We start from the raw sequence: 12,767 nt of genomic DNA on the forward strand, positions 1-12,767 counted from the left end.
ATTCCTTTTTCTGTGTCAGGTGGTGAAGAACGTCTTCAACGGAACCGTGAAATGAGCGAAAGCGTGGGAAACATTGCATTCGAAATGCTTGTGAATTTTCCAATTGCCCAGTGAGTGTCGACAAAACACGTAAATTCTCTGCTCCGACGTATGAGGCGTAACAACTAGTGCAATTTGTTGTTGCATCGTGTGCCAGCAGTCTTCGAGAGTGTGTTACGAGCTTAGCGTGATAAGTTTGTAGACAGCATGTAGGCGACGTTTTATTAGTAACGGCCCCATACAGCGATTGCACAACAGTAAAGGACATGAGTCAATGTATAGTTGTGCATTGTGGGAGGTTTTGCAGCCTCGTCTGAGCCCGGATAGCTCAGTTGGTAGAGCATTAGGCTTTTAACCTAAGGGTCCAGGGTTCAAGGCCCCGTCGAGGCGGAAATTTTAACACTTTGGTAGCGATTCGTCTGGTAGCGGTGGAAACGCTACGGAAAATAATGCAGTTACGCCGTTTACTGACACCACAGTGCTTTAAACGGTAGCAGTTGCATGTGTCGGGAGAACACCGCGCTAACGGCAGTCGTGGCCGAGTGGTTAAGGCGTCTGACTCGAAATCAGATTCCCTCTGGGAGCGTAGGTTCGAATCCTACCGGCTGCGTGCGATTTTGCGTACAGAGGAGCAAACATTTTCGCACACATGTGACATGCGTGGGCGAATGCGGGTGCAAACCAGTGACGCCATTCTCAACAAGACGAAAATTTCCGTTTTAAGAATACTGAGTTTTCGCGACGACCGCTGCTTACTGTGGCTATCGGTTCACCTCACACTGACACTGACGCTGGGACTGCAGAAAGCCGTCGCTGAGATCGTGAGTTCACAGATGTGCTCGAAAGTGATGGACAGAGCGAACATTTCATTTTCTTTTTAAGAATCGCAATTTCCATCACTCGAGTGCGGCCAAAGCAGTGGTGCAGCGTTTCTTTTCTTAAGATCTCGCAGCTGCTTGGAGGTATGTCGATCGTTTTAAGACGACAGAAAACTAGCGTCAGCGGTGCGTCAGTGGGAAGTCGGTGAAGTCGCCATCGGAGCCATAAGCCAGTAATTACGACATACGAATCACTCGCGCACCGCGCAGCTGTACGATAATGCTCGTGCGTGGGCCCGCATAGCTGAGTCGGTAGAGCGCTAGGTTTTCAACCAAAGGGTCCTGGGTTCAAGTCCCTGTCTGGGCGAAAATTAATACACTTTCGTAACGGCTAATGGAAACCCTACAGAAAAGAGTGAGGCCACGCCGTTTTCTGCCATCAGATTGCTTCTAAAGATGGCGGTTTCAGTTGTCGGGAGTCGCTTCCGCCACCGGCAGTCGTGGCCGAGTGGTTAAGGCGTCTGACTTGAAATCAGATTCCCTCTGGGAGCGTAGGTTCGAGTCCTGCCGACTGCGAAAATTTTCTCGCTCTCAAAAGGCGGACGTTCAGCTGCATCCTAGCAGTTGCGTCACTACTAAACACGTGGGTCACCAGCAATGTGCAGTGCTATTTGATCCAGGGCGCAGCGTTACAGTCGCGCCCAGAAGCCGCAGCTCATCTCCGCGTCTCACAGCCGTCCACCTGGTGTTAGTACAAGTGTCGCCTCACTGGGCAGTGCAGATGTGTCCATTTTAGCTTGCAGACGATGACGTGTAGCAATTTATGAGCTAACGCAAGTCGTATGTTTTACCGTGTGTATCTGCTAGATACTGCCTCTCATACGGTGGAGAGACTCACTCCTTCTTGTGTCTCGTTCTCCGCACACGAGTTGCCCCTGGCATCGATATAGCACGGGTTTTCTAGCGTCAGCGAAGTCAATATTACACGAATCGAGTCGACATGTTTGCTTGTTACGATGACGGAAGAAGAAGAAATGTGTGTGGAACTTCACTGCATCGGCTGCTCGCCTTTCAGCGCCCCTGTGTCTTATCAGACGAAGGTGACTGTGAAATTGGCAACGAGGCAGAGGTTAACGAACACATGCAAATGGCAACCTTCGACGTCAGCCGAAATAGCTCAGTTGGGAGAGCGTTAGTCTGAAGATCTAAAGGTCCCTGGTTCGATCCCGGGTTTCGGCAGGTATTCGTTTTGATGCGACGCCAATGGAATTACTCTGCGTTTGTGATAATGCAACTACCGCTGACAACAAAAATGACTCTCTCCTGTAGCTGTTCTGGTTGTCTAGTGCATGCCATAAGAGGAACTCACTAGACAACTAACTCCCCTAGAAGCAAAAGAATTAAAAATATCCTACCGACTGCATTCCTTTTTCTGTGTCAGGTGGTGAAGAACGTCTTCAACGGAACCGTGAAATGAGCGAAAGCGTGGGAAACATTGCATTCGAAATGCTTGTGAATTTTCCAATTGCCCAGTGAGTGTCGACAAAACACGTAAATTCTCTGCTCCGACGTATGAGGCGTAACAACTAGTGCAATTTGTTGTTGCATCGTGTGCCAGCAGTCTTCGAGAGTGTGTTACGAGCTTAGCGTGATAAGTTTGTAGACAGCATGTAGGCGACGTTTTATTAGTAACGGCCCCATACAGCGATTGCACAACAGTAAAGGACATGAGTCAATGTATAGTTGTGCATTGTGGGAGGTTTTGCAGCCTCGTCTGAGCCCGGATAGCTCAGTTGGTAGAGCATTAGGCTTTTAACCTAAGGGTCCAGGGTTCAAGGCCCCGTCGAGGCGGAAATTTTAACACTTTGGTAGCGATTCGTCTGGTAGCGGTGGAAACGCTACGGAAAATAATGCAGTTACGCCGTTTACTGACACCACAGTGCTTTAAACGGTAGCAGTTGCATGTGTCGGGAGAACACCGCGCTAACGGCAGTCGTGGCCGAGTGGTTAAGGCGTCTGACTCGAAATCAGATTCCCTCTGGGAGCGTAGGTTCGAATCCTACCGGCTGCGTGCGATTTTGCGTACATAGGAGCAAACATTTTCGCACACATGTGACATGCGTGGGCGAATGCGGGTGCAAACCAGTGACGCCATTCTCAACAAGACGAAAATTTCCGTTTTAAGAATACTGAGTTTTCGCGACGACCGCTGCTTACTGTGGCTATCGGTTCACCTCACACTGACACTGACGCTGGGACTGCAGAAAGCCGTCGCTGAGATCGTGAGTTCACAGATGTGCTCGAAAGTGATGGACAGAGCGAACATTTCATTTTCTTTTTAAGAATCGCAATTTCCATCACTCGAGTGCGGCCAAAGCAGTGGTGCAGCGTTTCTTTTCTTAAGATCTCGCAGCTGCTTGGAGGTATGTCGATCGTTTTAAGACGACAGAAAACTAGCGTCAGCGGTGCGTCAGTGGGAAGTCGGTGAAGTCGCCATCGGAGCCATAAGCCAGTAATTACGACATACGAATCACTCGCGCACCGCGCAGCTGTACGATAATGCTCGTGCGTGGGCCCGCATAGCTGAGTCGGTAGAGCGCTAGGTTTTCAACCAAAGGGTCCTGGGTTCAAGTCCCTGTCTGGGCGAAAATTAATACACTTTCGTAACGGCTAATGGAAACCCTACAGAAAAGAGTGAGGCCACGCCGTTTTCTGCCATCAGATTGCTTCTAAAGATGGCGGTTTCAGTTGTCGGGAGTCGCTTCCGCCACCGGCAGTCGTGGCCGAGTGGTTAAGGCGTCTGACTTGAAATCAGATTCCCTCTGGGAGCGTAGGTTCGAGTCCTGCCGACTGCGAAAATTTTCTCGCTCTCAAAAGGCGGACGTTCAGCTGCATCCTAGCAGTTGCGTCACTACTAAACACGTGGGTCACCAGCAATGTGCAGTGCTATTTGATCCAGGGCGCAGCGTTACAGTCGCGCCCAGAAGCCGCAGCTCATCTCCGCGTCTCACAGCCGTCCACCTGGTGTTAGTACAAGTGTCGCCTCACTGGGCAGTGCAGATGTGTCCATTTTAGCTTGCAGACGATGACGTGTAGCAATTTATGAGCTAACGCAAGTCGTATGTTTTACCGTGTGTATCTGCTAGATACTGCCTCTCATACGGTGGAGAGACTCACTCCTTCTTGTGTCTCGTTCTCCGCACACGAGTTGCCCCTGGCATCGATATAGCACGGGTTTTCTAGCGTCAGCGAAGTCAATATTACACGAATCGAGTCGACATGTTTGCTTGTTACGATGACGGAAGAAGAAGAAATGTGTGTGGAACTTCACTGCATCGGCTGCTCGCCTTTCAGCGCCCCTGTGTCTTATCAGACGAAGGTGACTGTGAAATTGGCAACGAGGCAGAGGTTAACGAACACATGCAAATGGCAACCTTCGACGTCAGCCGAAATAGCTCAGTTGGGAGAGCGTTAGTCTGAAGATCTAAAGGTCCCTGGTTCGATCCCGGGTTTCGGCAGGTATTCGTTTTGATGCGACGCCAATGGAATTACTCTGCGTTTGTGATAATGCAACTACCGCTGACAACAAAAATGACTCTCTCCTGTAGCTGTTCTGGTTGTCTAGTGCATGCCATAAGAGGAACTCACTAGACAACTAACTCCCCTAGAAGCAAAAGAATTAAAAATATCCTACCGACTGCATTCCTTTTTCTGTGTCAGGTGGTGAAGAACGTCTTCAACGGAACCGTGAAATGAGCGAAAGCGTGGGAAACATTGCATTCGAAATGCTTGTGAATTTTCCAATTGCCCAGTGAGTGTCGACAAAACACGTAAATTCTCTGCTCCGACGTATGAGGCGTAACAACTAGTGCAATTTGTTGTTGCATCGTGTGCCAGCAGTCTTCGAGAGTGTGTTACGAGCTTAGCGTGATAAGTTTGTAGACAGCATGTAGGCGACGTTTTATTAGTAACGGCCCCATACAGCGATTGCACAACAGTAAAGGACATGAGTCAATGTATAGTTGTGCATTGTGGGAGGTTTTGCAGCCTCGTCTGAGCCCGGATAGCTCAGTTGGTAGAGCATTAGGCTTTTAACCTAAGGGTCCAGGGTTCAAGGCCCCGTCGAGGCGGAAATTTTAACACTTTGGTAGCGATTCGTCTGGTAGCGGTGGAAACGCTACGGAAAATAATGCAGTTACGCCGTTTACTGACACCACAGTGCTTTAAACGGTAGCAGTTGCATGTGTCGGGAGAACACCGCGCTAACGGCAGTCGTGGCCGAGTGGTTAAGGCGTCTGACTCGAAATCAGATTCCCTCTGGGAGCGTAGGTTCGAATCCTACCGGCTGCGTGCGATTTTGCGTACATAGGAGCAAACATTTTCGCACACATGTGACATGCGTGGGCGAATGCGGGTGCAAACCAGTGACGCCATTCTCAACAAGACGAAAATTTCCGTTTTAAGAATACTGAGTTTTCGCGACGACCGCTGCTTACTGTGGCTATCGGTTCACCTCACACTGACACTGACGCTGGGACTGCAGAAAGCCGTCGCTGAGATCGTGAGTTCACAGATGTGCTCGAAAGTGATGGACAGAGCGAACATTTCATTTTCTTTTTAAGAATCGCAATTTCCATCACTCGAGTGCGGCCAAAGCAGTGGTGCAGCGTTTCTTTTCTTAAGATCTCGCAGCTGCTTGGAGGTATGTCGATCGTTTTAAGACGACAGAAAACTAGCGTCAGCGGTGCGTCAGTGGGAAGTCGGTGAAGTCGCCATCGGAGCCATAAGCCAGTAATTACGACATACGAATCACTCGCGCACCGCGCAGCTGTACGATAATGCTCGTGCGTGGGCCCGCATAGCTGAGTCGGTAGAGCGCTAGGTTTTCAACCAAAGGGTCCTGGGTTCAAGTCCCTGTCTGGGCGAAAATTAATACACTTTCGTAACGGCTAATGGAAACCCTACAGAAAAGAGTGAGGCCACGCCGTTTTCTGCCATCAGATTGCTTCTAAAGATGGCGGTTTCAGTTGTCGGGAGTCGCTTCCGCCACCGGCAGTCGTGGCCGAGTGGTTAAGGCGTCTGACTTGAAATCAGATTCCCTCTGGGAGCGTAGGTTCGAGTCCTGCCGACTGCGAAAATTTTCTCGCTCTCAAAAGGCGGACGTTCAGCTGCATCCTAGCAGTTGCGTCACTACTAAACACGTGGGTCACCAGCAATGTGCAGTGCTATTTGATCCAGGGCGCAGCGTTACAGTCGCGCCCAGAAGCCGCAGCTCATCTCCGCGTCTCACAGCCGTCCACCTGGTGTTAGTACAAGTGTCGCCTCACTGGGCAGTGCAGATGTGTCCATTTTAGCTTGCAGACGATGACGTGTAGCAATTTATGAGCTAACGCAAGTCGTATGTTTTACCGTGTGTATCTGCTAGATACTGCCTCTCATACGGTGGAGAGACTCACTCCTTCTTGTGTCTCGTTCTCCGCACACGAGTTGCCCCTGGCATCGATATAGCACGGGTTTTCTAGCGTCAGCGAAGTCAATATTACACGAATCGAGTCGACATGTTTGCTTGTTACGATGACGGAAGAAGAAGAAATGTGTGTGGAACTTCACTGCATCGGCTGCTCGCCTTTCAGCGCCCCTGTGTCTTATCAGACGAAGGTGACTGTGAAATTGGCAACGAGGCAGAGGTTAACGAACACATGCAAATGGCAACCTTCGACGTCAGCCGAAATAGCTCAGTTGGGAGAGCGTTAGACTGAAGATCTAAAGGTCCCTGGTTCGATCCCGGGTTTCGGCAGGTATTCGTTTTGATGCGACGCCAATGGAATTACTCTGCGTTTGTGATAATGCAACTACCGCTGACAACAAAAATGACTCTCTCCTGTAGCTGTTCTGGTTGTCTAGTGCATGCCATAAGAGGAACTCACTAGACAACTAACTCCCCTAGAAGCAAAAGAATTAAAAATATCCTACCGACTGCATTCCTTTTTCTGTGTCAGGTGGTGAAGAACGTCTTCAACGGAACCGTGAAATGAGCGAAAGCGTGGGAAACATTGCATTCGAAATGCTTGTGAATTTTCCAATTGCCCAGTGAGTGTCGACAAAACACGTAAATTCTCTGCTCCGACGTATGAGGCGTAACAACTAGTGCAATTTGTTGTTGCATCGTGTGCCAGCAGTCTTCGAGAGTGTGTTACGAGCTTAGCGTGATAAGTTTGTAGACAGCATGTAGGCGACGTTTTATTAGTAACGGCCCCATACAGCGATTGCACAACAGTAAAGGACATGAGTCAATGTATAGTTGTGCATTGTGGGAGGTTTTGCAGCCTCGTCTGAGCCCGGATAGCTCAGTTGGTAGAGCATTAGGCTTTTAACCTAAGGGTCCAGGGTTCAAGGCCCCGTCGAGGCGGAAATTTTAACACTTTGGTAGCGATTCGTCTGGTAGCGGTGGAAACGCTACGGAAAATAATGCAGTTACGCCGTTTACTGACACCACAGTGCTTTAAACGGTAGCAGTTGCATGTGTCGGGAGAACACCGCGCTAACGGCAGTCGTGGCCGAGTGGTTAAGGCGTCTGACTCGAAATCAGATTCCCTCTGGGAGCGTAGGTTCGAATCCTACCGGCTGCGTGCGATTTTGCGTACAGAGGAGCAAACATTTTCGCACACATGTGACATGCGTGGGCGAATGCGGGTGCAAACCAGTGACGCCATTCTCAACAAGACGAAAATTTCCGTTTTAAGAATACTGAGTTTTCGCGACGACCGCTGCTTACTGTGGCTATCGGTTCACCTCACACTGACACTGACGCTGGGACTGCAGAAAGCCGTCGCTGAGATCGTGAGTTCACAGATGTGCTCGAAAGTGATGGACAGAGCGAACATTTCATTTTCTTTTTAAGAATCGCAATTTCCATCACTCGAGTGCGGCCAAAGCAGTGGTGCAGCGTTTCTTTTCTTAAGATCTCGCAGCTGCTTGGAGGTATGTCGATCGTTTTAAGACGACAGAAAACTAGCGTCAGCGGTGCGTCAGTGGGAAGTCGGTGAAGTCGCCATCGGAGCCATAAGCCAGTAATTACGACATACGAATCACTCGCGCACCGCGCAGCTGTACGATAATGCTCGTGCGTGGGCCCGCATAGCTGAGTCGGTAGAGCGCTAGGTTTTCAACCAAAGGGTCCTGGGTTCAAGTCCCTGTCTGGGCGAAAATTAATACACTTTCGTAACGGCTAATGGAAACCCTACAGAAAAGAGTGAGGCCACGCCGTTTTCTGCCATCAGATTGCTTCTAAAGATGGCGGTTTCAGTTGTCGGGAGTCGCTTCCGCCACCGGCAGTCGTGGCCGAGTGGTTAAGGCGTCTGACTTGAAATCAGATTCCCTCTGGGAGCGTAGGTTCGAGTCCTGCCGACTGCGAAAATTTTCTCGCTCTCAAAAGGCGGACGTTCAGCTGCATCCTAGCAGTTGCGTCACTACTAAACACGTGGGTCACCAGCAATGTGCAGTGCTATTTGATCCAGGGCGCAGCGTTACAGTCGCGCCCAGAAGCCGCAGCTCATCTCCGCGTCTCACAGCCGTCCACCTGGTGTTAGTACAAGTGTCGCCTCACTGGGCAGTGCAGATGTGTCCATTTTAGCTTGCAGACGATGACGTGTAGCAATTTATGAGCTAACGCAAGTCGTATGTTTTACCGTGTGTATCTGCTAGATACTGCCTCTCATACGGTGGAGAGACTCACTCCTTCTTGTGTCTCGTTCTCCGCACACGAGTTGCCCCTGGCATCGATATAGCACGGGTTTTCTAGCGTCAGCGAAGTCAATATTACACGAATCGAGTCGACATGTTTGCTTGTTACGATGACGGAAGAAGAAGAAATGTGTGTGGAACTTCACTGCATCGGCTGCTCGCCTTTCAGCGCCCCTGTGTCTTATCAGACGAAGGTGACTGTGAAATTGGCAACGAGGCAGAGGTTAACGAACACATGCAAATGGCAACCTTCGACGTCAGCCGAAATAGCTCAGTTGGGAGAGCGTTAGACTGAAGATCTAAAGGTCCCTGGTTCGATCCCGGGTTTCGGCAGGTATTCGTTTTGATGCGACGCCAATGGAATTACTCTGCGTTTGTGATAATGCAACTACCGCTGACAACAAAAATGACTCTCTCCTGTAGCTGTTCTGGTTGTCTAGTGCATGCCATAAGAGGAACTCACTAGACAACTAACTCCCCTAGAAGCAAAAGAATTAAAAATATCCTACCGACTGCATTCCTTTTTCTGTGTCAGGTGGTGAAGAACGTCTTCAACGGAACCGTGAAATGAGCGAAAGCGTGGGAAACATTGCATTCGAAATGCTTGTGAATTTTCCAATTGCCCAGTGAGTGTCGACAAAACACGTAAATTCTCTGCTCCGACGTATGAGGCGTAACAACTAGTGCAATTTGTTGTTGCATCGTGTGCCAGCAGTCTTCGAGAGTGTGTTACGAGCCATTCCAGTCGCAGCCATGACTCACCCCGCCGTTGTGATGGAGATGGCGCTGGTCGTCTTCAACCTCACGGCGCACAACGCTACCGTGCCGCCCGTGTCTGGCGAGGTCGACTTTGACATCGACTCTATCGGTGACATCGAAATAGGACCAAACTCCACACGTTGTTACGGCATATATGGTTGCTTCAGTACGGATAGCCCATGGACATCTGAGACCCGACCAATCAGCTTGCCTCCAGAATCTCCAGAGAAAATAAATCCCTATTTTTGCTTATACACACGAAGGAATCGACAAGAGTGCCAACGTTTGGAACTAATGAGATGGAATGCTTCCTATTTAAACCCCAGGCAAAATGTAGTGCTTATCAGTCATGGATATTTGGAAAATGGACAGAAACCGTGGCTTATGAATATGACCAGGGCCCTTCTTGACCATTCTGATATGAATGTTATTGTTATTGGATGGGGTGGAGGCTCTAAACCACCGTACTCCCAAGCAGTTGCAAATATTAGAGTTGTGGGTGCAATGGCTGGTCATCTTGTTGCACATATGGTGAATAATGTTGGAGTTGATGTGAAAAAGTGCCATGTCATTGGGCACAGTTTAGGTTCTCATGTAGCGTCATACATTGGACATACTCTACAAACAAAATTTAGAATGAAGCTTGGTCGCATAACAGGACTGGATCCTGCAGAACCGCATTTTACAAAAACTGACCCCATTGTGCGCCTGGACCCATCTGATGCTGATTATGTAGATGTTGTACATACTGATGCATCACCGTTCATGAGCGGCGGCCTTGGACTGAAAGAACCTGTTGGTCACGTGGACTTTTACCCAAATGGAGGCATTCGTCAGCCTGGTTGTACTGATGGAGTCTTTGGGCATATAGGAAGACAGAAAGGAAGTTTGTCCAAAGGTCTGCGCAGTTTTGTCAGCTGCAACCACCTTAGAAGCCATGAATATTATATGGAATCAATAAATACAAAATATCCTTTCATGGCTATAGAATGCAAGTCTTGGGAAGATTTTCTTAATGGTTCTTGCTTTTCTTGTGGAAAGCACTATGATATAAAAAATGGTTATAAGAATGGAGAATCATACTGTACAAGATTTGGTTACAATTCGCAACCACATATGGTGACAAATTCAAAAAACAGAATTCTACAAAGGAGAAGTGTTAAAACATACCTAATTACAGGATCTGAAACACCATTTTGTCGTGAACATTTTAGAGTATTAATAAATGTTTCAACTTCACCTGCAAGTGTGAAACATGGGAGTGAAATTGGACACTTCTGGATTGTTCTAAAAAGAGGAGAATCTGTTGAAAGAATCCAAGTGAATACAAGGGCTATACTGTTTGAACCAGGTACACAACACAAGTTCATAGTATCAACAAAGTGTTCAGAATCTCTTGAAGGAGTTAGTATTGAATGGGTGTATGAAACGTCATTTTTAAACCCCCTTACATGGAGATTTGTCACACCCCCAAGATTATTCTTGCAGTCTGCTGTAGTTGAGAACCTGGAGCGGTCAAGCAGGCACACGTTATGTCCACCTTATGGTAGGGCAATATATCCCAAAGAAGTAATGGAAATGAGGAGGAATTTGGACTGTAAACAAGAGTGACTTCCATAAACCATTTAACTAAATTATTACTTGGCAGTTCCTAATATTCAGTACCAACAGGTACTGGAGATGCTGTCAGTGAATCTGTGATAGTGTGTTGTTACACGAGGACAGTGTGAAACATTGTTCTCTCTCTCTCATAATGTACCAAAGAATTGAGTGTGAGTTAATTTTTTGCAAGTGTTAAATATTTGCAAAAGGACTGAAAACAGAATGTTTGATCTGCTTAGCAGGAGTGGGTGTAATTAGCATAGACTAAGTGAAGAAACATTGAGGTGTTCAATTCTAAGTCTCTGCAGTCATCTCTGCTGTTCCTGCCATCATGGAGGTTATACTAACAAACAAGACAACTGTTAGATTAACTCCTGGCACTTAGTGAAAAAAGCAAACATTTGACATACAGTATTATTTTTATAGTCATATTTTTAGATGTAATATACTGTTGTTTAAATGTGAGAGCATGTGACATGATTTCACATTTGTTTTTATAGATTTTTATATTAGTAAACAAGTTCTGAAAAATGGAAAAAAAAAAAAAAAAAAAAAAGTTGGGAGAGCGTTAGACTGAAGATCTAAAGGTCCCTGGTTCGATCCCGGGTTTCGGCAGGTATTCGTTTTGATGCGACGCCAATGGAATTACTCTGCGTTTGTGATAATGCAACTACCGCTGACAACAAAAATGACTCTCTCCTGTAGCTGTTCTGGTTGTCTAGTGCATGCCATAAGAGGAACTCACTAGACAACTAACTCCCCTAGAAGCAAAAGAATTAAAAATATCCTACCGACTGCATTCCTTTTTCTGTGTCAGGTGGTGAAGAACGTCTTCAACGGAACCGTGAAATGAGCGAAAGCGTGGGAAACATTGCATTCGAAATGCTTGTGAATTTTCCAATTGCCCAGTGAGTGTCGACAAAACACGTAAATTCTCTGCTCCGACGTATGAGGCGTAACAACTAGTGCAATTTGTTGTTGCATCGTGTGCCAGCAGTCTTCGAGAGTGTGTTACGAGCTTAGCGTGATAAGTTTGTAGACAGCATGTAGGCGACGTTTTATTAGTAACGGCCCCATACAGCGATTGCACAACAGTAAAGGACATGAGTCAATGTATAGTTGTGCATTGTGGGAGGTTTTGCAGCCTCGTCTGAGCCCGGATAGCTCAGTTGGTAGAGCATTAGGCTTTTAACCTAAGGGTCCAGGGTTCAAGGCCCCGTCGAGGCGGAAATTTTAACACTTTGGTAGCGATTCGTCTGGTAGCGGTGGAAACGCTACGGAAAATAATGCAGTTACGCCGTTTACTGACACCACAGTGCTTTAAACGGTAGCAGTTGCATGTGTCGGGAGAACACCGCGCTAACGGCAGTCGTGGCCGAGTGGTTAAGGCGTCTGACTCGAAATCAGATTCCCTCTGGGAGCGTAGGTTCGAATCCTACCGGCTGCGTGCGATTTTGCGTACAGAGGAGCAAACATTTTCGCACACATGTGACATGCGTGGGCGAATGCGGGTGCAAACCAGTGACGCCATTCTCAACAAGACGAAAATTTCCGTTTTAAGAATACTGAGTTTTCGCGACGACCGCTGCTTACTGTGGCTATCGGTTCACCTCACACTGACACTGACGCTGGGACTGCAGAAAGCCGTCGCTGAGATCGTGAGTTCACAGATGTGCTCGAAAGTGATGGACAGAGCGAACATTTCATTTTCTTTTTAAGAATCGCAATTTCCATCACTCGAGTGCGGCCAAAGCAGTGGTGCAGCGTTTCTTTTCTTAAGATCTCGCAGCTGCTTGGAGGTATGTC

The 12,767-nt window shown here is 47.9% G+C and overlaps 1 protein-coding gene and 18 non-coding genes across 19 annotated transcripts; all 19 read left to right on the forward strand.

The window, feature by feature from the left end:
* Window positions 1–356: 356 nt before the first annotated feature.
* On the forward strand, window positions 357–429 carry Trnak-uuu (transfer RNA lysine (anticodon UUU)). The gene has a single exon. It is a non-coding gene; the product is annotated as a tRNA-Lys (tRNA).
* Window positions 430–567: 138 nt separating this feature from the next.
* Trnas-cga (transfer RNA serine (anticodon CGA)) lies at window positions 568–649 on the forward strand. Its single transcript has one exon. It is a non-coding gene; the product is annotated as a tRNA-Ser (tRNA).
* A 702-nt stretch (window positions 650–1,351) lies between these two features.
* On the forward strand, window positions 1,352–1,433 carry Trnas-uga (transfer RNA serine (anticodon UGA)). Its single transcript has one exon. It is a non-coding gene; the product is annotated as a tRNA-Ser (tRNA).
* A 590-nt stretch (window positions 1,434–2,023) lies between these two features.
* Window positions 2,024–2,096, forward strand: Trnaf-gaa (transfer RNA phenylalanine (anticodon GAA)). Its single transcript has one exon. It is a non-coding gene; the product is annotated as a tRNA-Phe (tRNA).
* Window positions 2,097–2,635: 539 nt separating this feature from the next.
* Window positions 2,636–2,708, forward strand: Trnak-uuu (transfer RNA lysine (anticodon UUU)). Its single transcript has one exon. It is a non-coding gene; the product is annotated as a tRNA-Lys (tRNA).
* A 138-nt stretch (window positions 2,709–2,846) lies between these two features.
* Window positions 2,847–2,928, forward strand: Trnas-cga (transfer RNA serine (anticodon CGA)). The gene has a single exon. It is a non-coding gene; the product is annotated as a tRNA-Ser (tRNA).
* Window positions 2,929–3,630: 702 nt separating this feature from the next.
* Window positions 3,631–3,712, forward strand: Trnas-uga (transfer RNA serine (anticodon UGA)). The gene has a single exon. It is a non-coding gene; the product is annotated as a tRNA-Ser (tRNA).
* A 590-nt stretch (window positions 3,713–4,302) lies between these two features.
* On the forward strand, window positions 4,303–4,375 carry Trnaf-gaa (transfer RNA phenylalanine (anticodon GAA)). The gene has a single exon. It is a non-coding gene; the product is annotated as a tRNA-Phe (tRNA).
* A 539-nt stretch (window positions 4,376–4,914) lies between these two features.
* Trnak-uuu (transfer RNA lysine (anticodon UUU)) lies at window positions 4,915–4,987 on the forward strand. The gene has a single exon. It is a non-coding gene; the product is annotated as a tRNA-Lys (tRNA).
* A 138-nt stretch (window positions 4,988–5,125) lies between these two features.
* Window positions 5,126–5,207, forward strand: Trnas-cga (transfer RNA serine (anticodon CGA)). The gene has a single exon. It is a non-coding gene; the product is annotated as a tRNA-Ser (tRNA).
* A 702-nt stretch (window positions 5,208–5,909) lies between these two features.
* Trnas-uga (transfer RNA serine (anticodon UGA)) lies at window positions 5,910–5,991 on the forward strand. The gene has a single exon. It is a non-coding gene; the product is annotated as a tRNA-Ser (tRNA).
* A 590-nt stretch (window positions 5,992–6,581) lies between these two features.
* Trnaf-gaa (transfer RNA phenylalanine (anticodon GAA)) lies at window positions 6,582–6,654 on the forward strand. Its single transcript has one exon. It is a non-coding gene; the product is annotated as a tRNA-Phe (tRNA).
* Window positions 6,655–7,193: 539 nt separating this feature from the next.
* On the forward strand, window positions 7,194–7,266 carry Trnak-uuu (transfer RNA lysine (anticodon UUU)). The gene has a single exon. It is a non-coding gene; the product is annotated as a tRNA-Lys (tRNA).
* A 138-nt stretch (window positions 7,267–7,404) lies between these two features.
* Window positions 7,405–7,486, forward strand: Trnas-cga (transfer RNA serine (anticodon CGA)). Its single transcript has one exon. It is a non-coding gene; the product is annotated as a tRNA-Ser (tRNA).
* A 702-nt stretch (window positions 7,487–8,188) lies between these two features.
* Trnas-uga (transfer RNA serine (anticodon UGA)) lies at window positions 8,189–8,270 on the forward strand. Its single transcript has one exon. It is a non-coding gene; the product is annotated as a tRNA-Ser (tRNA).
* Window positions 8,271–8,860: 590 nt separating this feature from the next.
* Window positions 8,861–8,933, forward strand: Trnaf-gaa (transfer RNA phenylalanine (anticodon GAA)). The gene has a single exon. It is a non-coding gene; the product is annotated as a tRNA-Phe (tRNA).
* A 417-nt stretch (window positions 8,934–9,350) lies between these two features.
* LOC126440943 (pancreatic triacylglycerol lipase-like) lies at window positions 9,351–11,478 on the forward strand. The gene has a single exon (XM_050090677.1). The coding sequence runs from the start codon at window positions 9,354–9,356 to the stop codon at window positions 10,968–10,970; it is 1,617 nt and encodes a 538-aa protein (XP_049946634.1). The 5' UTR covers window positions 9,351–9,353; the 3' UTR covers window positions 10,971–11,478.
* A 637-nt stretch (window positions 11,479–12,115) lies between these two features.
* Window positions 12,116–12,188, forward strand: Trnak-uuu (transfer RNA lysine (anticodon UUU)). The gene has a single exon. It is a non-coding gene; the product is annotated as a tRNA-Lys (tRNA).
* Window positions 12,189–12,326: 138 nt separating this feature from the next.
* Trnas-cga (transfer RNA serine (anticodon CGA)) lies at window positions 12,327–12,408 on the forward strand. The gene has a single exon. It is a non-coding gene; the product is annotated as a tRNA-Ser (tRNA).
* The last annotated feature ends 359 nt before the right edge of the window (window positions 12,409–12,767 follow it).

This window comes from Schistocerca serialis, unplaced genomic scaffold (genome assembly GCF_023864345.2).
Source record: "Schistocerca serialis cubense isolate TAMUIC-IGC-003099 unplaced genomic scaffold, iqSchSeri2.2 HiC_scaffold_1368, whole genome shotgun sequence".
Lineage (NCBI taxonomy): Eukaryota > Metazoa > Arthropoda > Insecta > Orthoptera > Acrididae > Schistocerca > Schistocerca serialis.

Excerpts from the sequence above, each read along its gene's own strand:
- LOC126440943 (XM_050090677.1), top strand. The coding sequence starts at position 9,354 with ATGACTCACCCCGCCGTTGTGATGGAGATGGCGCTGGTCGTCTTCAAC.